We start from the raw sequence: 26,831 nt of genomic DNA on the forward strand, positions 1-26,831 counted from the left end.
AAGGACAAACGAATTCAGAAGACTGAATCATCATAAGCAGAAGGCGCTGAAAAGGCAGTAGCCTACAGCGACGTCGTTGACGACAATAACAGGAGTATTTAATAAATTGTTAGCCAACACGGTTTTCTGTTCATTGATAGCCTTCATGACCTGCTGAGCTCGCTGATATTTGCTGAGCATATATGCCTAGAGAAAATGAAAACGAAGTAAACCCAACTTTGTTCCAAGCTCCTTACGTAAATGCGACACATGGGGAGAGGATGCTTTTGGAAAAAATAAACCATGAAAAAATGAACAACTTCACTGTTATTGATGTTAGTATTTTGTTTGTTGCTTAAAAACGTTGTATGATCTTGAAGTCTTGAGTTAGCCTACTGAATTGGCTGGTAGCCTACCATAAAGTTTGTGCATGCTCTCTCTCTCCAACGCAAACCAGATTTGGGGTTCTATTGCTAATTCTGGTACATAACGTTGAAAACAGATAAATGTGTTTATTTGAAGCACACATACAAATACTGTAGGCTAGGTCAATTTCAAGTGCGCACTTACGTGACTAGCCTACTTCAAGTATTAGCCTATGCACAATAGATTTCTCTTCTTTAGCCTACATAATGCATAGGCTACACTTTGTAAATAAAAAGCAGCTGTGACAGGCAGCGGCCGCATATATTCTGCGTCATATCTCGCATCTTGTGAACTCTACAAGCCCCCACCCCTCACTCGACAACCACACGGAGATTCTGTAATGTGCGTGTATGTCGTTCACACATACGTCCGTATAAGGTCAGTATTAGGTCCGCAGGTTAGCATCATATCTGAATCATCCGAAGGGTAGGACCTCCGTTTGACAAACCTCCTCATATACTCCGGAGGTTATATTTGAAAGCGCTTAGCGATGCTCAACTAAATAAACAAAAGATAGACTACCTTATGAATCGTGCAGGCGGACTAAACCATTTAGCTCTTTAGCAAGGGAGAGTGAGAGTGACCTTAGACAGTTTTCACTATGTTTTGTATACAAAATCCAGTCAGTCAAACTTTAAATTTCGCCTGACATTCATTTTGACATTTAATTAGGAAGTTAAAATATTCAGGTAAAATAAATATATGGTGGAAATAAGTATTGAACACTTACATTTTTTTTTTCAGTAATTAGCCTAAACTTCCAGTGAGTCTATTCGAAATTTTCACCACACATTATATTAACACACATATAAAAAATCAAAACATAAGAGTTATTATGACCGCCGCGCAGCGAAGCGGCGGTCATATAGGTTTAGTCAGATTTTTTTTTTTTTTGTCTTTTTTTTGTTTTTTTTTTTCTTTTTCGCATGCCCAAATTTCCGTCAATGATTCCCGGGACACTGAAAGACCGGGGTACACGAAACTTGGTGGACATGTAACCCCACATGGATAGCATGGAACCATCGTTTTTCATTTTGATCTGTAGCCCCCCCGCTGAATTGGACCCCCCGAAAGGAGGGTAGGGCAGACACAGTTTTCTGTGAATATCTCGAAAACCGTAGGGTTTAGGAGGACCATTTTTTTGTTGTATGTTGATCTCAAGGGGCCATGTCAACCCATTCCATAACCACTCATTTCATGTATAGCGCCACCTAGTTAAACACAAAAAAGTAAAAATGAGGTGGTGTAATTGAAGGTATCTGTGACCTAACATAGTCAAAACTGCACGAAATTGGAAGTGTAGGATCATTATGACACCCTCTGTATGCACGCCAAGTTTTGTGGAATTCCGTTCATGGGGGGCCACACAATAAATTAATTTATGTTACTATACACCAACTGGCCTGTAGGTGGCCGGAGACAGTTTTCTGTGAATATCTCGAGAACCGTAGGGCCTAGGAGGTCCACCTTTTTTTGTATGTTGGTCTTAAGGGGGCATGTCAACCCATCCCATTACCACTTATTTCATGTATAGCGCCACCTAGTTAAAAATTAAAAAGCAAAAAATTAGGTGTTTTCATCTCAATATCTCTGGCTGACAAGGTCAAAACTGCACGAAATTAAAAGTGTAGGATCATTATGACACCCTCTGAATGCATGCCAAGTTTTGTGTACTTTCGTTCATGGGGGGCCTTACAATAAAATAATTTATGTGTACATTTAGTGACGTACACCAACAAGGATTCCCGGGACACTGAAAGACCGGGGTACACAAAACTTGGTGGGCATGTACCCCCACATGGATAGCATGGAACCGTCATTTTTCGTTTTCATCTGCAGCCCCCCCCGCTGGACTGGACCCCCCGAAAGGAGGGTAGGGCAGACACAGTTCTCTGTGAATCTTTTATGGTATGTTGGTCTCAAGGGCCCACATCAACCTGGCTCATAATCACTCATTTGTGATTTGCCCCCCCCGGTAAAAAATGAAAATCAGTAGGATTAAAAGAAAGCCAAAATAAATATTCATCATCATCATCATGGCTGCATTTTCAGTATTGGCGAGAAGTAGTCGTTTGTCCACTAGATGGCGCATCGTTGCAGTGAGACGTAATTTTGTTGGAAGTTAAAAGTGGGTTGGAAAAAACAATGGACGCTTCATACAAGGACTGTAATTTACCGCAGCGAACATCTAATAAGGATAGGACGATGTTCACATGAAGTGTAATTCCCATTTCTTCTTGAAGTCGAAATAAATCTGAGGATGTTTATCGGACATGCTTGGTTTTTACTGCAGGTACGTTAATCTTGTAATATCAATAAGGACCTAGGTAATGTTACCGTTAGCGTTGGTTGAGTGATGGAGGCATTTGATTTATTGCATTTGTAGAAAACTATAAATGCGGTTATACCAAGCAAATGTATAGCAGCACTGTTTGTATCTTTCGACTGTCATGTATTGCACGTGCTACAAAATCATTCTGTGCAATGGAAGATTTACCAACGTTACACCGGTCTGATACAGTTTTGCCTATACATGCGTGAGACTGAGACGCCTGTTTATTTTGTTTTAAGTGCGTGCAGGGTAGGGGAATCGATGTGCTTTGATTACAGCTTGGTAGTTGTAGTCTGTGAAATTAAAAAGCACGTGTGTGTGAAGTATCCAAACAATGACACCTTCATTTCATTATGGCTGCTTTAGCAAAACACCTTAAGCTACTGTGTAGTGGGTCCCATTTAGAAGTGGCTACTTCATTCGCGCTTTCCTTGACTCATGGAGCTGCGTGAATGTTATTACAACTTTTCGCCACGATATGACAGTTTAAGTCCGCTTGATACTGTAAGGCGTAAGCCATTGGTTTCCAAAGGAGATTTTATTTGTGTCGCCAGCATAGCCTATTGACAATTTATGTTGTAAATAGGCCTACCTTATAATCCTACCTGTAGCTTAGGGAAGCTAACAGCTTTCTATTAGGATCTAGTTTGTTAGTTACCGTTTTGTCACAACTCCCTGATGCATTTTTGCATTTAGAATAGCCAGAGCGTGTATATCTCAATCGGAAAATTAAACAATATCGGGTGCCTATGGATTAGGCTGGGTGAACCCAGCCTGATCTGCCCGCTATTTATTTTTTGATTTCTTAAAAGATTGAGCTTGGTCTGGTGAAAGCCAGACTAGCCATGGATCTCAGTTAAACAATGCAAGGGAACATGAATCAGCCTATATTTGCACTAACAATAACGGACAAAAGCTCTTCAACTTTGGCCCGTTAAAATGTGTATGAACAGTCTAGCGACGCATTTCATCAAGGCCCATTTGGACATGTCAGTTATTTGCACCACTGGTTAGATGTAAAACAGCATTTCGTTTCAGACTAGGCTACTGTTACTTAATTTGTGCATTAACAATAACGTTTCAGACTACTGTTACTTAATTTGTGCATTGACAATAAAGTATTACATGAACTAAAGATGACTAAAATCTTATGTAAGAAGAAGAAACATTCACAAAAAATCCATCCATCCAGAAATGACCTTTGTTTTTGATAGCTGTTGATAACGGCATGGAACTGACAGAGATGTTTTTGTTTAAAAATACATAATAAATAAATAAATAAATACATAACATTATGCTGATACCTTTTGCTTTTCCCAAATACAATGTAGCCTACAGGTGTAAGTGACCTTTCATCAATCCAGTTGCAATGGATGAACTGTGATGAACTGCCCTACTTGTGATTGTTTAGAGATTTTAAAGGTTTTATAACAATTCTACATCTTCTTTGGCTATTCTACAATCTATTCACCTTTTCAGCACCAGTAGGGTACTTTCTGTGCAGCCGCACACACACACTCAGGCATGCCAAACAAGCATACACAAAAGTTTCAAGAGTGGGGGATGGAGTAAAATATGGAGACAAATTGAAGTGTGATTTATTTTCGCGGAACGGATGTACAGGACTGAGCGGCGGTCATATTTTGTACCGCTATGCGGTACATCTAGTTAGTCGCAGTATCAGGTGTGATTTTGGCCTATTGTTCTAAACAGATTCCAGGGGTCCCTCTTGTGAATCCTGATCTTTAGTTACTTCCAGAATGGCTGCCTTCAAGTCTTTCTGGAGCTTTCTCCGAGTGGTCCTTGGCTCTTGGAATTGACTATCCTTCTGACTCCCTGTTCAGAAATATTGCGAGGAGATCCTGTGCATGGCCGGTTGATGATTCCACTTGCAGATAATGGCTCCCATGCTGCTTACTGGAATATTCTGAAGTTTTGAAATGCACCTGTAACCAGTTTCATTGATATGTTTTACAAAAATAAGGTTGCAAAGGTCTTGGGAGAGCTTTTTGCTTTTATCCATCATGAAATGTTTCTTGTGTGACACCTTGGTAATGAAAAACCTTTTTATAGCCCATCAATATGTAGGCTACTAACCAAGCTTATATTAATTTGCACAGATAGAAAGGATAACTACTCTCTAACTACTTACAGATTCCAGCACGTTCCTTCCCTATCCTTGCCTTTGTGCTTTTTCTTAGCGTGTTCAATACTTTTTCCCTGTGTTATTCCACTTCATTACACATGACTCTACTTATAGACTTGTTTGGATTTTTTATGTGTGGATTACCTGAGTTATAACTAATGCCTGGTGAAAATGTTGTGCCCCCCGTATTCCACTTTTTTCAAGGGCCCTCTCTTCCATTGGGGCCCTATACTTCCCACTTTCCCCCCCAGTTCAATGCCCTTTAATCTGCTGAACCTTCTGCTTGTTTCCAAATATAAAAACAACTCTTTGCAACTCAACATTGGCCTGCCTGCCTCAGCTGCCTGTGAGGGGCTTTTCCGTTGTGCTGGATTACTGTTCACTGCAAAGTGACCAAGGATGAGTGCAACTAACTTTGAAAATCAACTACTGCTCAAACTTAAAGGAGAACTCCGGTGATTTTTCACATAGATCTCCATTTCTCAACGTCACCGAGTACTGTCGGTATGAACAAAACTGAAACAATCGGTTTTACCTAGCTCGAGTTGCTGCAGCTACAGCGCTACACACTGGGAGCATGAACATGGCTGCCTTAGCTGCTGGCTGCAGCAACTCGAGCTAGGACCAAAGTCCTTCTAGGCAAGTACCTCCACTCGGCGGCCATATTGCAACGCTTTTTGGGCACTTATCGGGCATCTATTTAGGCAGAAATGCGTGTGCGTAAGGCTTCACGACACAGATCACAACAGATGATTGGCACGATGTCTTCACAGCACACCACATGATTGGCTCAATGTATTCACAACAAACCACATGATGTGGCTCAATGTATTCACATCAACGTTTTGCCGCGGAAGGGTTGTGATATGTGTAGACAACTGCCATTACAAACTAACCCCATGCATTACTATGGAGGATTTTTTGAGTGCTATATCTCCTCATTAGAAAGTCTCTGGTAAAACTGGTTGTTCTGGTACCCCCGCCCCCCCCAAAAAAATAAAAAAGTAACTAAGTAACTTTTACTTAAAGTACATTTTAAATGAACTACTTTTTACTTTTACTTGAGTACATTTTCAGATTGGTATTTTAACTTGTACTTGAGTAATATTTCATCAAAGTATTGGTACTTTTACTTGAGTACAATATTTTCGTACTTTTTCCACCTCTGCTGTGGGCGTGTGTGTGTGTGTGGGCATGTGTGTGTGGTGTATGTGTGTGTGTGCATGTGTGTCTGTGGGCATGTGTGTGTGTGTGTGTGGGCATGTGTGTGTGGTGTATGTGTGTGTGTGTGCGTGTGTGTGTGGGCATGTGTGTGTGTGTGTGTGCGTGTGTCTGTGTAGGCATGTGTGTGTGTGTGCGTGTATGTGTGTGGTGTGTGGTGTGGTGTGGTGTGGTGTATGTGTGTGTGCATGTGTGTGTGTGGGCATGTGTGTGTGTGTGTGTGTGTGCGTGTGTCTGTGTAGGCATGTGTGTGTGTGTGCGTGTATGTGTGTGGTGTGTGGTGTGGTGTGGTGTGGTGTATGTGTATGTGTATGTGTGTGTGCATGTGTCTGTGTGGGCATGTGTGTGTGTGTGTGTGTGTGTGTGTGTGTGTGTGTGTGTGTGTGTGTGTGTGTGTGTGTGTGTGTGTGCATGTGTCTGTGTGGGCATGTGTGTGTGTGTGTGTGTGTGTGTGTGTGTGTGGTGTATGTGTTTGTGTGTGCATGTGTCTGTGTGGGCATGTGTGTCTGTGTGGGCATGTGTGTGTGTGTGTGTGTGTGTGTGTGTGTGTTTGTGTGTGCATGTGTCTGTGTGTGTGTGTGTGTGTGTGTGTGTCAGCCTGGCGGGGCCTCTGTAGCTCTCTGGCCAGCCCTGGCAGCTCTGAGTCACTGGTCTGGAGAGGTCAGCCAAGTCGCAGTGGCGTGGAAGCTTAGCGCGGCACCGAGGGCTGCCGCGTCTTGAGGAAGAACGAGCAAATGCTTCCTCGACAAAGTGCACTTTTGAAGATTTGTGCCCTTTAAAAAACAGTGACTGAGAGGCAAACAAAAATAAACCAGACAGCTGTTCTAATGTTGTATCTGGACTGATTTCACTGTGCGTCATTTTAATATGACATGATGCTTTCAGAACTATTTCATTTTACACAGACATTTCTATGATGCTGTTTTCGGATGCCTAAAACATTACAGGACCTTCAAAACAAATGATTCTGCGAACATTAACCACACCCTGGTATTCTTTTTTTCCTTATCCTCCTTCAGCATCCTCAGAAGCCCTTTTCAATTGGATTCAGTGCAAAAGAGGCCATGCAGATGACCAGGACGAGAGAGGAGAGGCTGTGCAAATGTGCGAGAGAATGAGAATGAAACGCGAGACTGCAGACTTGCGCATAATACAGACTGACAGGGGGGGGGTGAGACACCGAGAGCTGTGGTAGGCACTGGAGAGGAAGGGCTGGAGGCTCTGGGAAAGGCTGAGAGAGAGAGAGAGATGGAGGGAGGGAGGGAGAAAGAGCGAGAGAGAAAGTGAGATGGAGGGAGAGGAGAGACCTCTGGTGGCCAGAGTGTGAACTCCAGCCACCGCCCATCTGATGACCGTGCGTCTGCAGCAGGGAGGAGGGCAGCAGAGAGCCACTCTACTCTGGGATTCTAGTCAGGGATCCGATCCAGTGAATTACTCTGCAATCTGCCAGCCTGGTCCAGACTCAAGAGAAGGCCACACAATCACCCTTTTGCACGGCTAGTTTTTAAAGGTCATGGAGAAATACAGGCGCAGATTTGAAATTCATCCTCACCACTCTCCTCCCTGTTACTGCCAGCAAGCAGACACAGGAAGATTAAAGCAAAGAAAATCAAAACATGGTCGTACCTGACTGCTTGTGTCTGTGTACACACACACACACAAACACAAAGCTATGTAATTAATCAAGTTAAATGGAGCCTCCTCTGCGTACATCTGGCATGAAGCACATACACACACACTGACTTCATTGCCAATTCGCCGCATCCCGTGTAGGTGACAAGGAAGGCACACAGGTCATCAGATATGGAAATCAGATGTGCAGGAAGACCTCAGTAGAATCTCAAGCGCCAGACACTGTGCCGTGTAATACCAATAAGTCTGCAGATATAAAGTATCTGTTTCTGCACCAGCAGGACGCAAGACAGAAATTCATTTGCTGCCTGCTTACTGCATTGAGTTTGATCCGCCTCCTAAGGATTAGAAGGGAGGGAAAACACCCTTATCTCCCTCACTCACATACTCTTAGTGAAACTGCAGGCTCATCTGTGTCCAGTGTACTCACCAAACAATGCCCCAGAGAATTATATACTCTATGTCCATATCCTACCCAGTCTTTTTTTTAGGTTTATTTTATGGTGTCTGAATTAGTAAGTGACAGAAATGGCCAACAGCAGAGAGCTGAAGTCAGAAATCATCTCACTGACAGCTGCATGACTGGGATGTGGAGCCCCGGCCATTGGAAGTGTGATGGGCAGCAGGAGGTGTTAGGAGCAACAAACAGGCTTGCCGACTAAAACAGAGACACAGTCACACACGCGTGGTCACTGAACCGTGATGGTGACACACACCACACACATAAGAGCACACAGAGGAGATATCTGACACACACAGTCAGCGACAGCTGGCCTATGCATGTTTGTAGACACACACACACACACACACACACACAGACACACAGACACACACACACAATTTATCAGGTCAACTCTATCTCTAAGTCATGCAAACTAAACCATATGGACTCCACTGCAAATATGTCTCTGACTGTAAAATATGCCTACTGTATACTCTATTAATGTGAAAATTAAATTTTGCACTTCTGTGAAACATAACCATATCCTCCTATCCATTCAATATCCTCTATCCATTCAGGACTTTTAATTGATAACAAATGCATGGGGTTTTGGGAACCTGTTTCTTTCTTAAAATGTACTTGTGGTGATGAACGGCATTTTCCAGGAAGAGAAAAAGGAAGTTCCCAAAACCCCACTCCCTTACATTTGATATCAATTAAAAGTCCTAAATCTCCTCTGTAGAGAACAAAAGGATTTAGCTCAGTAGTATGCATGATGTGGAAGATAGTCAAGTTTACAAATCATCTTCAGTATCGACATCTGCTAAATGTAAATGTAATGTAAAAAATAAAAAAAAACATCAATCAATCATCAAACAAAAATGATACCATTTCCATCTGATGTGATATAAACCTTTAGACCTTTTATGACAGGTGAGCAATTTTTTGCCAAAAAAAGACTAGCCAAATCTTAACACTTTCTATGATATTAAATAAAAAAACAGCACAGTGATGCATAAGCACAATTACTGTTTGTTTATTGCACTCATTTCAACTTAATTAAAATGTCAAACTGTGAGCAGGTGGTTTCTGGCATGCTGAGAGATCCAGGCTCTAGTTTGTGTGTAGTGCATCTGAAAACACGATCACAGCCACCAAGTTGCCAATGAATATAGAACGCAAACCAAAGTCAAGTAAACCAAAGGCAAGAAGTGTGTTTGTGAATTTGAGATTAAGGCCACACAGACACTCAAAGAATATTTGTGAGTGTGCTGTGTTTGTGATATGCAGCAGAATATGCAGCAGGACTGGAGGGGGTGCACTGGCTGTGAATGTGGCAGCAGTGTGAGAGCTACCCCCCCGGCCCTGCTGAATAATGGATCACAGTACCTTTGATTTGTGACTCAAGACACAAGGTGTCGTTTATGAGTCACCCTCACTGCTGTATAAGAAAGTAAACTCGAAAGGAAGCAGACGGTGTGTGTGTGTGTGTGTGTGTGTGTATGTGTTTCTGTGTATGTGTGTGTATGTTTGTGTATGGGTGTGTGTGTATGTTTGTGTGTGTGTGTGTGTGTGTGTGTGTGTGTGTGTGTGTGTGTGTGTGTGAACATCTGTACATGTGTGCATGTCTATGCATGAGCTAGAAAACAAGAGAAAGAGAGACAGACAAAGAGAGAGAGAGAGGGCGCAAGAGAGAGAGAGCGAGAGAGAGGAGAGAGAGAGTGTGTGTGTGAGAGAGACAGCAATGAAATATAGTATAGTATGAGCTGTATAATAAGATCACTGGACTATGCAAAAAAATATTTCTATTGCATCTTTTTGTGCACTGGCCCGGAAAACAACATCAGAAACCCAGACAGACATATTCTAGCTTTGCACCCACACAAATACCACTGAAGCCTTTGATCTTATGAAACCCATCTCAGACAACTCTGAGGGATCGTATCTCTACACTGCCAGCCTCCTGCTGGCAGCATCTCCCCACGGGAGTCACCAGACTATTAAAAATACTGTACCAGTAATAATACATTAGGTTTATTTTGTGCAGACACGAATTTGAATGTGAAAGTTTTATGAATAAATTAAGAAAATGAACTGATGACTAAGCAAGTGGTGTGAAAGAATTAGTTTCAATTCTTCCTTTCCTGTGTCGTTGTGTTATTGCTGCAGGGAACATATTCACCCTCTCTCTTTCTTTCACTTGTTCTCTCTTGCGATTTCACACTTTGAAATTAGATCTTACATCAGCAGATGACAAATATACACATATTCACATTACTGAAGCACTGAAGGGAGCACACATGTGAACACTAAAGTCAGTCATCACGTTACAGCACATAAATCATGCCATTATATGTCTTCATGCTATAATAATTGCAAGAAATAAGTATTCTTGAAGTATAGAATATAAATTGTGTAGCTATGCCACTGTTTTGAGAGGCTCTGAAGTGACACTGTCTCACACTGGCACTTGAGTGTTACTTTTCCTGTTCTCTCCTAACAAGATTGGCAGTATATCTTCAGGCAATGCTGTCTCTACTAGAAAAAGGCATTTCACTTCCCATTGATCCCTCTGGTGCTGTTGACGAAGCCTTTCATCCAAAGGGCCCTCATGTATCTCCCAGCTTCAATTCCTAAAATGTGCTTATTCGGTCTGTACTCTCCCTCTCTCTTTCTCTGACACACACATGCACGCACACACGTACACACACACACACACTCATATATACACGCACACACACACACACGCACGCACGCACGCACACACGCACACACACACACACACACACACACACAGACATACACACACACACACACACACACACACACACACACACACACACACATTTAACATGAATAGGTTTTGCTAAACAAGAGGCTCAGGTATTTCAGAGCAATGCAATGACATGCATGCAAATTACAACAACAAAAGAGGAGGGAGAAAGGAATTTGGGGGGGAAGTCATTCAAAGCCCCATGGTAAAAATATCACCTTGAAATGTATCATTGAATGGAGCGTGAGAGGAGAAAAAGTGATTACATATCTGAAAGTGGCAGCAAAGGGGGACTAGGAGGGAAAGAGAGAGAACATCCTCAGAGGATGAGAGAGATGGACAGAGAGGAGAGGAAGAGTGTGAGTGTGTGTGTAAGAGACAAGAGAGAGAGAGAAGGAGGGAAAGAGAGAGAACATCCTCAGAGGATAAAGAGAGGACAGAGAGGAGAGGAAGAGTATGAGTGTGTGTGTAAGAGAGAAGAGAGAAAGAGAGAAAGAGAGAGAGAAGGTGGAGGTGGGAAAGATAGAGAAAAGAGAAAGACAGAGACAGAGAGAAAAAAAAGGATTTTGCTGCAGTGCTGCACCACATTGACCCTGCCTCATTAAAGCCTCCAGTGAGCGCTCCTGACTCCCCGCCTTTTGATGCAGGTGGGACTGAGTACTGACTACCCCACCACTCCTCTCCTCTCCGACAGCCCAGAGACCCACAGACCTCTAATCCAAATATCTCCCGCTGGCAGCCGGACCAAGCAGAACCAAGTGCTGCTGACCCAGATACGGACACGCCTGATCCTCTGTCCTTCGCCAAGGACTCGAGAAGAAATGACCCTGGAGGGTGTGTCGGCTGTTAAGCAGCGGACTGGGAGAGTTGTGCGGTGAGGAGTCTGTGTCATCGGAGGCAGGAGCACCCACAGCAGCACCCAGAGACGGAACACGAAATACAATAAGTAGTGACAGTAGCAGATATTTAGCACAGACCACAAAGTGAAAGATATACTGCAATGAACACAGACAAACACTCACACACACACACAAAGCTGGTGGATGAAACAAGGTGATCAACAGCATTGCTGATGAATTAGATTCCCTGTAAACATACACACTGATCAAATGCCTTTGCTGCAGGTCACTTTGGACAAAAGTGTCTGCAAAATGAATGGAAAATGCACAAACAAATGCATGCACATGTACAGTATACACACATAGGATTCATTCACAAAGGAAATAGATATAAAGACAGCGCCAATGCAGGAGTGATGTGAAATTCAAGGCAGGGATAGAGGAGCCTGTGATCATAAGTTCACCTACTTCGTCTAGCTGCATACATTTTCAGACTTTGCTAAATGCCACAGGACAAGTCTACTGATCCAAAATGTCAACTAAATAGAAAATGCAATTTCCCTGGAAGGTTACAAAAGGATTCATCAGATCAAACTCAACCTGATGACATGTGAAGAAATTCCAGTCTAGTGAAGGGCAGCTAGTTTTCTAGTTCTTAAATATGGGGCATGTTGGACAGAAAGACCAAATGTCAAGGGTAATCATGCCTTTAGATAGCTTACTGCTAAGGTAATTAAATGTATATGTACTTTTGAAGCTGTAAGCCTAGATCATGGCCTAACATACATAGCCAACATCACATCAGTCATAATTTTAAAAGGGGATTAATTTGCTGACCTCAACCTTGAGTCTGTGTGGGATTAATGTATCCATTATTGATCTCCTATAAATAATAAAATGCTCAGTCAAAGTCTAAAATCCACTTTCATCCATCCCTGATTCACTACATAAACCATTGGTATCAGAATATCTGTACCTTCCTGCAACTGCTGAATTAATTCACTTCACCATACGGTTTATTCGACTTCATGCCATGCTGAGCAGATCTGCCTGAACGTAATGTATGCTTGACTTTTGCACCATGCAAACATGCATTATGTTAACTCCAGCATGCATCACGTTCTAGCACATCTGCCCAACGCTGCAAGAAGTCAACAGGCCTATACCCTGCCCTCAGATTGGTTGACAAGCACCTGAGCAATACATGTGTGAGCAATATGTGGTAGAAAATGGACTCTGAGTAACTATGGTATTACAGTGCGGGCCAGAGGGGGCTATACAATATCTCACCACCACCACCACCGCCATCATTTCCCAACAAAGTCAACTTCTTCTTCTTTTTTTAAGGTCTGGCAATGCTGAATATGAAGGCTAAGTCAAATGTAAGCCTAGATTTAGGTTCCAACATAACTAGGCTAGATTAGCATTCATGGAAACATATGATCTTGACAGGTTATGGAAACTTGCTGCTAGGCAGATTATTTTCAGAATAACTTATAACTATATAAATAAATCTAACCAAGATGCTGCTTTGTTGTGAGTGTTTTTGACAAAGGGTCTGAGATCTAATTTAGAGATAGATAGATAGATAGATAGTTTATTGATCCTCAAGGGGAAATTCAAGGGTCTCAGTAGCATACAGACATAACACACAACATGCACTTACAACAGAAATGGTAAACATTAGTATAGTATAAACATATAACTAAACTCCACTGTACAATAAAGACAGTAGAAGATAAGATAAGAAACTAACTAAACTAAATACTAAATACACTATATAAGTTAAATTAAGAAAGTCCAATGTGCTTGAGGGTGATCAAGCATAAGACACTTGTAGTGGCAGGGCCAGGACTGGTAAGGTGCTAAAAGGAGTGAGTGTCATGGTGAAGGTGCAAACAGTAGTCCAACCATAGTCCTTAGTTGTGTGTGCCTGGCAAGGTGCTCAAGAGAGTAGGTGTCATGGTGAAGGTGCAAACAAAAAGTAGTCCAACATTAGTCCAACAGTGCAACAGTAAGGTCTAGAGACCAGCATAAATCACCAGACCAGAGATCACTTCCGGTGAAGAAATGCATACTTGGGGGTTTGCCCCAACACACACACACACACACACACACTAACTCACCCACTCTCTCTCTCTCACTCGCACACAAATACCCCCCCCCCCCCCCCACACACACACACACACACAGCAGTTGAGTTTCCCACCACTCTTGCCTGATAGTGTTGTTGAGGTTAGCAGTCCATGGCAACTAATGAAGCTAAACGAAGTAATGCTGATATGCAAAGTCAAATCTGACCACTATATAAACATGCATTTCACGTGCATGATAATACTATGTTTTCACGCTCTTAAAGATCGGAGATACTTTTACTGTTAAAGGAAAATTCTTGGCCACAGCTTCCGGTGTCACTACCGGTATGTGTCTAGATTCGCCAAAAACGAACAAAACTCAGAACGGAGTTAATTGAGCAAATTCATACACGGGACTTGTGGAACTGATGAGTTAAGTACGTCGGGAACTACTTACTCAACTCCAAGTGTAGAGTTTAAACCAGGCTACGTAACCACACTCGGAACATCTCAGAGAGTTTCTGTATGTCAACGAAATCACGGGTCAACAGAATTTGGCGAGAAGAAAAGGTAAGTTTATAATGAAATGGGTTCTCTAAAACTCTTTGCCACCGCCCTCTGTCAATGTTAAGTCCAAAAAATCAGACTATGAGCTGAAACTGCGTGTAAACTGCGTGCATGCGAGGAACTACATCAGCCATTTTAATATGTAAATGGACAGTCTGAACATATTGACATTTGGGATGGATTGTCTCTATCTTCCAGACTTGTCTTACTCGCTCACATTCGCCAAAATAGCACAGAATCTGATTGTAACAGGCTAGTTCAACTGCACTGTCCTTGGGTGGCCTAATGTTCACCTTACAATGCTGTCCGGCCTGTTCCTATTGTAAAAATAGCCAAAATGTCAGAAAACATCAGACTTCAAGGTTTACTTGTCATAACATGGTACAGTATGTAGCACAGTGGTAAACTGCTTAGAAATACAATTGACCTGACATTAATTTATTGGATGGCATCCGTTAGTCCTATTAAGTATAGGCCCTACAGGCCGTTGTTATTAAGTGTGATGGCACTACATAATATCATTCATTATTAATTAATGAATGAAATAATGAATGTAAGACAAATAATTACAAATGTAAGTAATACAAATGGAATAAACAGGTTAGATGACAATTAGACCACATATACTGAAATGTTCAAATAAGATAAACCTTAATGCATGACATGAACTTACAGAGAGAGCGGGAGGGAGGGAGGGAGAGAGAGAGAGTAAGAGTAAGAGAGTGTGTAGAGTCAGAGAGTCATGGAGAGCAAGTGAGCAGGTTCTGGAAATGTCCATCTTGAATTTGAAAATAAGACTATATATAAACATTTCCAAGATGAGGTTGTACATAATCTCCTAGCAATACAGGACAGGCCAAAGCATTGATTCCAGCTTCACATCAAAAGCACTCATTGGGAGAAATACAAACTTTTACCCCTCAACATTCGACAAGTATTAATCAAGTATTAATCAAAAGATCTGCAATCTGAATGGCCACAGATGATTGGACCTGTCCAGTATAGGGTCAAAATGTAAGGTATTGCTGGTGAAGCAACAATTGTGCAACATTATATTAGGAGGCCAGTATTAATATGAATGAATAGAATAGTATATCAAACAAAAGAAATTAACCTTTTAGATGAACTGTTGCATCCTGCTTGACTGTGATTGACCATAAATATGAGGTAAAACTCATGACAGTGGCTCACAATTCTACTCCTCCACAGGCCATTCCTGCACTCACTACTAAACGAAACATACTCAAATTTACCTTAAATTACCCCCTTAATTTGTTAAACAGGACCTTAATTTTACCTTAAATGCCACCAAGGGTCAAGTCAGGTGTTCCCTGTATTTGTTGTAATTAAGGCGGTAATTAAGGATGATTTAAATATATCTTAATTTTATTTTGAGGTGTTAATTCAGGGATTCCTTGATTAAGGGGGGAAATTAAAGGAGAATGGAAAAAGTAAGGGGTAAATTCAGTAGGCTTTTCTCCTTAATCGGCCCTTAATCTATGCACATTTCTACTTAAAACTACTTAATTAGAGAGGAGTTTTAAGGTCAAAAGTAAGGCATTTGTAAGGGGTGAAATTAAGGGGTTTTGCTTCGTAGTGACTGTGTGTCTATGTGTTTTCACAACTGTCCTCTCCCCACCTGGCTTAACCTATGGGCGGTGTTCTTCATCAGCTGAACAGAACTGATCTTGCCAGTGAGAATGATTATCATTATGTTGACTTTAATCAGATGTAGTTGGAACCATGGCTGAATATAATGCAATACAGAGGGTGATCCAGAAGCAGGATACAGAATCTGTCCAAGAGAGTGGTGCTGATTCGTGACCATGTATCACTACTCTCCTGTGTCCTCTATTGAATCTACACTGTAATACAATTATGACTGTGACTTGTAGATGTGTATGTATAGATTACATGCAATATATGTATCTATACACACTATGGCTTACCTTCTGAGTAGTAGAAGTCTGCGTCCGTTTAAATGTGTCTCCTCCATCAATACTTATTAGCTCCGCGTCTGCAGGCGGAAATGGTGATGGGAACACTACTACATCACTCTTCAGTGTGTCAGAGCTAAAACACACGTCATACTGCTGGGTAGTTTTAGAGTAAGACCAGCTCCCGTCTGGGTGAGTGGTGATCATGGGGGCGCTGCAGCTGCTGAAAATACCATCAGTCCTGTGGCATTTCACTGCTATTAAAGTGATGAGACTTATCAAGAATATGGCTGATACTGAGGCAATGGCCATGAGCAGGTACAGATTTAGATGAGATAAATTATCTTCTTTGAGGAGATTCTCTTTAAAAGGTGTCTGTGTGTCACTTGTACTTTCCACAACCATAACTTCCATAGACACCATAGCTGAGAGAGGAGGCTCCCCATGATCAGATACCTTTATCACTAAGGGGTGTGTCTTGAAGTCACTGTCACTCATTCTTCTCTTGGTTCGTATTTCTCCAGAGCTGGTTCCGATTCTGAAGAGGTTCGTGCCTTTAGGTTCAGAGATGTGATAAGAGAGAAGCGCATTGTAGCCAGAGTCAGCGTCCATAGCCCTGATCTTGGCCACAAAGTAGCCCGCTTCCGCAGAGTAGGGGATGTTCTCAGAGTTCACGGAGCCTTGGTCAGAATAAGGCGGGAGAATAACAGGGCTGTTGTCATTTTCATCTGAGATGAGAACTTGTACCGTCACATTACTGCTTAATGCGGGAACACCAGAGTCTGCAGCTTGGGCTTGAAATTTAAACTTTTTAATTTCCTCGTAGTTGAAGGACTGCAGGCTGTATATTTCACCAGTTATAGAGTTAATGTTCAACAAGGTTGATATAGGCATGTTTCCACTTTTATAATCAATTAATGAGTAAGATAACTTCGCGTTTTCTTCAAGGTCTGGGTCGTAAGCATTGATTGTCGCAATTACGCTTCCTACAGGACTGTTTTCCTTCACATAAACGTTCATCAGCGACTCTGGGAAGCGAGGGGCATTATCATTAACATCGGAAATGTGAACTACAAAATCACTAGCAGTGGAAAGAGAGGGGAATCCATTATCGGTGGCTATGATAGTGACGTTGTAATCAGAGTCTTTTTCCCTATCTAATTTTCCATTTACCACCAAGGAATAATAATTTTCGTAATTAGACTCCAGTTTGAAAGGGACAGTGCCTTTGACAACACATTGGACATCTCCATTTTTCCCTCCATCCTCATCCGATACAGTAACTAAAGCAACAGCTGTGCCAAGCTTGGTATCCTCTCTAACAGACTGTAGGAGCGGTGTCACTGTTATTTCTGGTGCATTGTCATTCACATCTATTACCTCCACTAAAACTTTGCATTGTGAACTCCTTGGTGGATAACCTGTATCAGTTGCTTGAACTCTCAATTCAATGGCAGGATTTTCCTCATAATCAAGTTGTCCTTGTACTTTTATCTCTCCAGTATCTGGTTTTATATCGAACATTTCAGAGGCTTGAGCATTTCTGTGCCCAATTAAAGAATACCGAATCCCTCCATTCAAACCCTCATCTGCATCAGTTGCAGTGACAGAGGTCAACACTGTTCCAAAAGAAACATTCTCCGCGACCTGGACTTTATAAAGTGATTGGCCAAATACAGGGTTGTTATCATTTACATCCAAAACGTTTATCAAAATGTCTAAAGTTCCAGACTTTGCAGGTTTGCCCCCATCGACTGCAGTCAGTAAAAGCGATAGGCCTATAGCAGCCTGTTTCTCTCGATCTAAGGCTTTCTGCAGCACTAATTCTACGGATAGACCCTGTCCTCCCTCGCTCTGTACCTCTAAAGCGAAATATTCATTAGGACTGAGCGTGTAGCTTTTAACAGAATTACTTCCTGTATCGGGATCCTCTGCTACAGGCAGATGCAGTCTCTCTCCAGGACTCGCGTTTTCCGTTATGTTTAATGTTTGAGTGTTGATCGGGAATTTTGGTGCGTTATCATTTATATCCAAAACATTTATCTGAAATCTGTACAAGCCGTGTGGGTTTGTAGCCAGGGCTTCTATGTTTAGGGCACACTTGCTATTAGTCCCACAAATCTGCTCTCTGTCAATTCTGTCGTTGACAAACAAGTATCCGGTTTTTACATTTACATCAAAGTATTTCTTGTTAGATCCGGATACAATTTGAAACGTGCGTGACTGCAGTTCCTGTACATTCATGTTCAAGTCTTTTGAAATATTCCCAACTACTGTCCCTTTGCTCACCTCCTCCGAAACCGAATATACAATCTGACTGGAAGACAAGTCCCAAAGGCAGGCTAGGAGCAGAATCCAGGTCCATGCGTATCCTCCAACTGAAACACCCATCGTTGTCCCTTACTCTTGCTTATTTCTCGTACTTGCCTTATGTGGGAAGGTTGTCCAGAACACAAGTTTTACACTCCACGAATGGAGACAACCATTTTCACAGTTGAAATGCTCCCTTATCCGTATCTTTCCTAACATTCTCTGTAAATATATCTTAGAGGTGGAGTCTGTAATACATTTCTCAGAGTGTATCAAAATCGCGGTCTGTTAAGGTTTCATTTCTATCCGCCATGATGTTCAACATATTGTTGTCATCCATCCATTAAAGAATAATTCAAGTATATCTTCTTTATATTATTTATTTTATTTTAGCCTACATCTCACAGCACTGGCATAACATCAGTACCCGAGGGAGCGGTAACACATTTTCAGTAGTTTTCAGTTCGAAGTTCTTACATTCACTTAACTCAAGTCAAAATAAAAGTCCCATTTGTTCACACACGCGCACAACGAACTCTTGCACATTTTGGCATACAACAGGCAGTAGCATAATATAAAATACAAAATAATAATAAGCAACATAACATAATATACATTTTTATGATTAATGAGAACATATAACTCAACACGGCCTACAGTGACACCATGTGGTTATATACAGCATATGTAAATGTGTATGTGAATGCTTACTCGAATAAATAGATATCGATGAGGTAACGTTTTGCTTGAAACGGTTTTGAAACATTCACTATGTGAACTCGATGAGGTGCATGACGAACATGACAGCCTTTGACATTGGAACAATCTTAAAGCTGAATCATTAATGTTGTTTCGAAAATAAAACTGACATGACAAATGTTACAATTTCGAGACCAGACAGGTAGTCGCCAGATGTTATTCCATGGTTTTGGCGCTGTCCATTTTTGTAGTATTGAAACAGTGAATGAGAATGTTGAAGAAACTCTCTGACGGGTTATTTAGCCTTATTTACGCCTTATTTAGCCTTATTTACGAGTGTTAGCCTACTGTTGGTGCTAGGAGGCTGGCATCGCGAAAGTGAATACGATGGAATGTGTTAATATGAGATTGCTTTACCTGTTTCGGATGTAGTGAAAGGAATCTTCCTCTGGAGTTTTAGTAGTTTTATCAGATGTTATATAATGGAGCAAAATGCTTTCTCAATAAATCAGTTCAGCATAGATAAAGACGTTGTAGATACAACAACAACACATTGCATTTATATAACGCTTTTCTCAACACTCAAAGCGCTTTATCTACGATACGATTTGTCTACTATGGAGCAGTAAGTCAGTGTAGCAACTGAAAAAGTTGGCAACAGCAGAAAAGGAAACAATATAAACATTTGGAAACATGATGCAAGCTCTTGAATGTACAAAAAGGATGCACTTGTGAACTTATTGATTCGTTTATCACCAGAGGAAATTAAATACATTGAAATCTTTTGTCTAGGCCTACTATAAGTTCATGATCGTAATCTGACTGTCTAATATCTCCGGTAAAATGATTTGTAAAATTAAATTCAAAAGTGATGTCATGCCCTACCTTTTCAGTACTAGGAAGAGTTTGTGTCCGCATAAAAGTGTCACCCCCGTTGATGCTGATCAGTTCTGCGTCTGCTGGGGGAAACGGTGATGGGAACACCACCACGTCACTCTTCAGTGTGTCAGAGCTAAAACACACGTCATACTGCTGGGTAGTTTTAGAGTAAGACCAGCTCCCGTCTGGGTGAGTGGTGATCATGGGGGCGCTGCAGCTGCTGAAAATACCATCAGTCCTGTGGCATTTCACTGCTATTAAAGTGATGAGACTCACTAGGAAGATCGCTGTTACTGAGATGATGGCGATGAGCAGATAAAGATTGAGATCTGAAAATGTGTCCTCAATTAGTGGCACTTGTTTGAAAGATGTCTGCTTGTCTCCTGTGTCCTCTTCAACCACAACATCAATTGACATAGAAGCAGAGAGAGGGGGCTCTCCATGGTCAGTCACTGTTATGATAAGCGGGTGTGTTTTTAAGTCACTATCACTCATACGTCTCTTGGTCCTTATTTCTCCAGAGCTGGTTCCGATTCGGAAGAGGTTCGTGCCTTTGGGTTCAGAGATGTGATAAGAGAGAAGCGCATTGTAGCCAGAGTCAGCGTCCACAGCCCTGATCTTGGCCACAAAGTAGCCCGCTTCAGCAGAGTAGGGGATGTTCTCAGAGTTCACGGAATCTTGGTCAGAATACGGCGGGAGAATAACAGGGCTGTTGTCATTTTCATCTAAGATGAGAACATGTACAGTCACATTACTGCTTAATGCAGGGACACCAGAGTCTGTTGCTTGGATTTGAAAATCGAACTTTTTAACGTCTTCATAGTTTAGAGACTGCATGCTGTATATGTCCCCATTTAAAGAATTGACATTCATCATGGTTGACACAGAGGTGTCACTTTTTTTGTTTTCAACTAATGAGTAAGATACTTGGGCATTTTCGTTCAAATCTGGATCGAAAGCACTAACTGTCGCCATAAGGCTTCCGACAGGAGTGTTTTCTTTTAGGCATACATTTATCACAGGCTCTGGGAATTGTGGGGCATTGTCATTAACGTCAGAGACATAAATAATGTAATCACTAGCACTGGAGAGAGGCGGGGTGCCACCGTCTGTGGCTATGATGGTGACGTTGTAGTGGGAATCTCTTTCTCTGTCCAGTGGTCTATCTACAACTAAAGAATAATGGTTATCATAGTTAGAGTCGAGTTTGAAAGGGATTAAATCTTTGATGGTACACTTTATGTCTCCGTTTTTCCCTCCGTCCTGATCTGAAACTGTAACAAGAGCAACAGCTTTCCCTGGCGTTGTATCCTCTCTCACAGTTTGCAGCAGGGGTGTTATGGTTATTTCTGGAGCATTGTCATTAATGTCTATCACCTCCACTAAAACTTTGCATTGTGCACTACGTGGTGGAGAGCCCTTGTCTTTCGCTTGGACTCGCAGTTCAATAGCAGGGCTTTCCTCGTAATCAATTTGTCCCTGCGTGTGTATTTCTCCAGTGTCTGGCGTTATGCTGAATTTTTCAGAAGCTTTTACATTTCGGTTTCCAATTAACGAGTATTCAATCTCGCTGTTCATGCCGTCATCTGCATCTGTGGCGGTTACCGTGATTAGTTTGGTTCTAAAGGGAACATTTTCAGTCACCTGAACTTTATAAAGAGTCTTAGTAAACACAGGATTATTGTCGTTTACATCAAATGTATATATTATGATGTCTATGCTACCGGTCTTTGGTGGTTTACCTCCATCAAACGCTGTCAATAGGAGTTTTATAAAAGGCTGTTTTTCGCGATCCAATGATTTTTTTAACACTAATTCAGCAGATATACCTTGCACACCCTCGCTCTGAGTTTCCAAAGAGAAATATTCATTGGGACTCAGTCGGTAGCCTTTTAAAGAATTACTTCCTGTGTCGGGGTCCTCTGCTATGGGCAAGTGATACCTTTCTCCGAGGGTAGCAACCTCGGTTATGTTCAAGGTAAGCGAACTACCAGGAAACGTGGGTGCGTTGTCATTTACATCCAAAATATGTATTTGAATTCTGTAAAGACTGTGAGGATTTTGAGCCACTGCCTCTACTGTTAAGGTACACTTCAAATTGTTTCCACAAACCTGCTCTCTGTCGATTCTCTCTTTGACAAACAGTTCTCCTGTTGTTAATTTAACATCAAAATAGTTCGCGGTAGATCCGGATACAATCTGAAACATGCGTGTTTCCATTTCCTTAACATTAATGTTCAATTCTTTTGCTATGTTTCCAAACACAGTTCCTTGGCTCACCTCCTCTGAGATGGAAAACTCAATCTTACCGGACGACATATCCCATAAACAAAGAAGGAATACAATCCAGGTCCTCGCAAAACTCTTTAGGATTGCATGCTTCATCATTGCCCTGTATTCTTGCGCAGTGCCAGGTAATTTGCATCAAAGACAAGTCCACAACATAATATTCGAGCGACACTGATGATGGCGAGGATTTTCTCAGCTGAAGGATCCCATGTCGTTGCTTTCTATTCTGCTCTCCCTGGTTGGACATCATAGAGGTGGAGTTTCACAAAGCGTCTTAATCGTGGTCTACAGCGACACTCGGTGGTTTCTTTAGTCACGAGAGCACGTTAACATATTGACATAGAATGCATAAACAAATATGTGTTTTATATTTATTATCTATTATTTTGTATCCTATAATGCGTACGACTAACGAACCATTTGTTTGGCCTATCGGATAACTAGAATGTTCCGTGTGAAACGAGACTACGTGGAGAAAGAAACAGGTGGTCGCTGTCTACGGATGAGGTGCTGAAACCGATCATTCCCGCCTGAGCGAATTAGGGAAAATAAACTCGTGATTACTTCATTTTCTCCTCACATTTCAAATATTCTTGCTGACTGCAGATGAGTTGTTTATAACAATCTTCTGACATCTTCAAGTTCAATTAGGCCTAAAAGTTTGACCTTTTCATGACTCCATAATTAAATAAGTCACCGGCTTTGGAGTAAACTGGTGATCTACCTATTGGTCATTAATTTACCCACATGGTGAAATGAAATGGTTTGTTTAGACCAACACAACGAAATATGTTATCAGTATATCTACATACTTTTCATGTTGCACGTGGAATGTTGCAGAAAATATATGCTCTTGCGTCAAAACATAGGTCTCTAAATCTTTTCATAGGAGAGTACGATTGTGTTTAAACAGCTTATCACACAAAGACATAATCACTCTGCAGTTTAAAATCAAATCAATATCCCAGCCGTGTATATATATATATATACATATATATATATATATATATATATATTGTTAGTTCTCGTTTACGTCAAAAGTATATGCACGCTTGTCATTACAGCGTAAAATCATAGAGGTAAGGACATATGATACATAACATGTGTATTGTTAGGCCATATAATGTTGTGTATGTGTTGCAATGTCACATTTGTGTTATGTATTGTGTTGCAATGCCACATTTGTCATAGTTTGCATTGGGGAATAATCGTCAAACAAATCAACACAATGTCCTACCTTTGTTGTACTGGGAAGAGTTTGTGTCTTTATAAAAGTGTCGCCTCCATTGATACTGATGAGCTCCGCGTCTGCAGGCGGAAACGGTGATGGGAACACCACCACGTCACTCTTCAGTGTGTCAGAGCTAAAACACACGTCATACTGCTGGGTAGTTTTAGAGTAAGACCAGCTCCCGTCTGGGTGAGTGGTGATCATGGGGGCGCTGCAGCTGCTGAAAATACCATCAGTCCTGTGGCATTTCACTGCTATTAAAGTGATGAGACTCACTATAAATATCGATGATATTGATATGATGGCGATGAGTAAATATAGATTTAGATCTGAAAAAGTCTCATCCTTTTGTGAGACTTCTCTTAGGGTTTTATGCATGTCTTTGACCTCTTCAGAAACCACAACATCAATAGACACCGTTGTTGAAAGGGAAGGCTCCCCATTATCAGACACCATGATGATAAGCGGGTGTGTTTTTAAATCATTGTCACTCATTCGCCTTTTAGTTCGTATTTCTCCAGAGCTGGTTCCGATTCGGAAGAGGTTCGTGCCTTTGGGTTCAGAAATGTGGTAAGAGAGCAGCGCGTTGTAGCCAGAGTCGGCATCCACAGCCCTGATCTTGGCCACAAAGTAGCCCGCTTCAGCAGAGTAGGGGATGTTCTCAGAGTTCACGGAGCCTTGGTCAGAATAAGGCGGGAGAATAACGGGGCTGTTGTCATTTTCATCCAGGATGAGAACGTGCACAGTGACAGTACCACTTAATGCAGGGACACCAGAGTCTGTTGCCTGTACTTGGAACGTGAACTTTTTTATTTCTTCGTAGTTAAATGACTGTAAGCTGAATATTTCACCACTGAGATAATTGAGGCTGACATATGAGGAGAAAAGAGTATCACTACTTTTACTGTCAACCAAAGAGTAAGACACCTTTGAATTTTCATCGAGATCTGGATCAGTAGCTGTTACTGCTGTGATAACACTTCCCACCGGCCCATTTTCCTTTACATACACAGTTATCAAAGGCTTTGTAAAGCGTGGGGCATTGTCATTAACATCAGAAACGTGAACCGTAAAATCGCTAGTACTAGAGAGTGGTGGGGTCCCGCCATCTGTTGCTATGATGGTGATGTTGTAGACGGAATAATTCTCTCTGTCTAGAAGCCCATCTACAACTAAAGAATAATAATTTTCGTAATTGGTCTCAAGATTAAAAGGAACGTTGCCTTTAACGACGCTCTGTATCGCTCCGTTTTTACCTCCATCTTTATCTGAAACTTTAACTAAAGCGACCGCTGTCCCAGCCTTTGTATCCTCTTTCACCATTTGCAATAGAGGAGTCACTGTTATTTCGGGAGCATTATCATTTACATCTATGACTTCCAGCAAAACTTTACATTGCGTAGTCTTTGGATGGTATCCTTTATCTTTTGCCTGTACGCGTAGTTCAATAGCTGGATTTCTCTCGAAATCAAGTTGACCATTTACCAGTACTTCACCAGTGTCAGGATTGATAGAAAACAAGTCATAGATTTTCGAATGTCCGGTAAATGAGTAGGCAATTTCGCTGTTTACACCAGTATCTGCGTCTGTTGCAGTAACTGAGAGGACTTTAGCTCCGAAAGGAATATTTTCAGGTATACTGATTTTGTAAAGTGTTTTACTGAAAATGGGGTTATTGTCATTCACATCCAAGACATCTATTTTAATAGCTAAGATGCCAGATTTAGGAGGTTTACCTCCATCGATTGCAGTCAATACCAGATTTATAACCGACTGCTTCTCCCGATCCAAAGGCTTCTGCAACACTAATTCAGCGGACCGACCTTGTCGCCCCTCATTCTGTGTATCCAGAGAGAAATATTCATTGACACTCAGCCTGTAGCCTTTAAGAGAATTACTTCCCGTGTCGGGGTCCTCTGCAATGGGGAGGCTGAATCTTTCACCTGGATTAGCTATTTCGGAGATGTTCAAGGTAAGCGAGTTGACAGGGAAAATAGGTGCATTATCATTTACATCCAAAATATTGATTTGAATTCTATACAGACTGTGAGGATTTTTAGCCACGGCTTCTATTTCTAAAGAACACTTCGTATTCGTCCCACAGAGCTCCTCTCTGTCAATTCTATCATCAACAAACAGCTCTCCATTTTTGACATTTATCTGGAAATACTTATTGTTGGACCCAGAAACAATTTGTAACACGCGGTTTTCCAGTTCGTGTAAGTTAATATTCAAGTCCTTTGCTATATTTCCAATAACGGTCCCCTTGCTCACCTCCTCCGCGACGGAGTACTCAATCTGACCGGAAGATAGGCATACGTCCCATGAAGAGAGGAACAGGATCAATGTCCAAGCATATCCACTGACCACTGTGTTGCTCATATTTTTCCCTTTCTCTTGGATGACTCTTAGTACTCAATATCAAGGAACTCCAGCAGGCTACATGGCATTCACAAATGGGTTCTAAGTTGACGACGCTCGCTCGTTTCTTTCTGACTCAGTTCTCCGTCTCGATATGATACCATAAAGGAGGAGTCACATTAGTTAACACTCACAACCATGGTCTGTGGCGACACTCTGTGGCTACTTCTCAAAGTAGTTTATCATAAACTGCACCTACCATTTAAAATCCTATATATCGCACCATTAAAGCCTATGTCAACATCAATGATGTGACTGTCTCGACTTCACTGAAAATGAGAACTAAGCTCAATGAACTTCCGAGTATAAATTAAGGTTGAATGAATGAAAACATAAATAAATCTGCTATAGAATCAATTTAACTATTTTGTGTCTATATGCTAACATCACACGAAACATTCTTTTGACAGAGAGCAGTTTTGTTTTTCGCTTTATCCCAAAATATTTTCAGTGTTTTCATCGGAACAAGTTGTTGCTGTCCGTCTAGATGGTGGTGAAACTCATTATCTAAGCTACAGCTCAAAAATAATAGCACTGCTAATAACTTAAACAGCAAATTGTGACAATAAATGTACCTACCCTATTATATTATTACTGTAAATCAATGCCTTTCTTAAAACTTGTCAGAACGAC

The 26,831-nt window shown here is 41.5% G+C and overlaps 2 protein-coding genes across 6 annotated transcripts in view; both read right to left on the minus strand.

The window, feature by feature from the left end:
- The window catches only part of LOC121709523 (protocadherin alpha-C2-like), a 66,416-nt gene that overhangs the window by 36,677 nt on the left and 2,908 nt on the right, over positions 1–26,831 (minus strand). Inside the window, exon 1 of one of the 4 annotated variants that reach the window (XM_042092968.1) lies at positions 23,784–26,238. The exons of 1 other annotated variant lie outside the window; for it this stretch is intronic. In XM_042092968.1, coding sequence (XP_041948902.1) covers positions 23,784–26,159 — 2,376 coding nt within the window. In that variant the 5' untranslated portion in view covers positions 26,160–26,238. Of the gene's footprint in view, positions 1–16,381; positions 18,896–23,783; positions 26,239–26,831 lie in introns of those variants that run through there. 2 more of the 4 variants (XM_042092966.1, XM_042092970.1) reach the window with 2 other exon arrangements.
- Positions 18,724–23,213, minus strand: LOC121709524 (protocadherin alpha-2-like). 2 transcript variants are annotated; one of them, XM_042092971.1, is made up of 3 exons: positions 20,264–23,213; positions 19,796–19,826; positions 18,742–18,796 (listed from the first exon to the last, which is right to left on the minus strand). In XM_042092971.1, exons 1-3 carry the CDS (start codon positions 22,643–22,645, stop codon positions 18,780–18,782), a joined length of 2,430 nt encoding a protein of 809 aa, XP_041948905.1. In that variant the 5' UTR covers positions 22,646–23,213; the 3' UTR covers positions 18,742–18,779. The 2 variants fall into 2 exon arrangements, with proteins under 2 accessions (XP_041948906.1, XP_041948905.1); XM_042092972.1 differs by lacking the exon at positions 19,796–19,826 and having other exon boundaries at positions 18,724–18,796.

Source organism: Alosa sapidissima, chromosome 5 (genome assembly GCF_018492685.1).
Source record: "Alosa sapidissima isolate fAloSap1 chromosome 5, fAloSap1.pri, whole genome shotgun sequence".
Classification (NCBI taxonomy): domain Eukaryota; kingdom Metazoa; phylum Chordata; class Actinopteri; order Clupeiformes; family Clupeidae; genus Alosa; species Alosa sapidissima.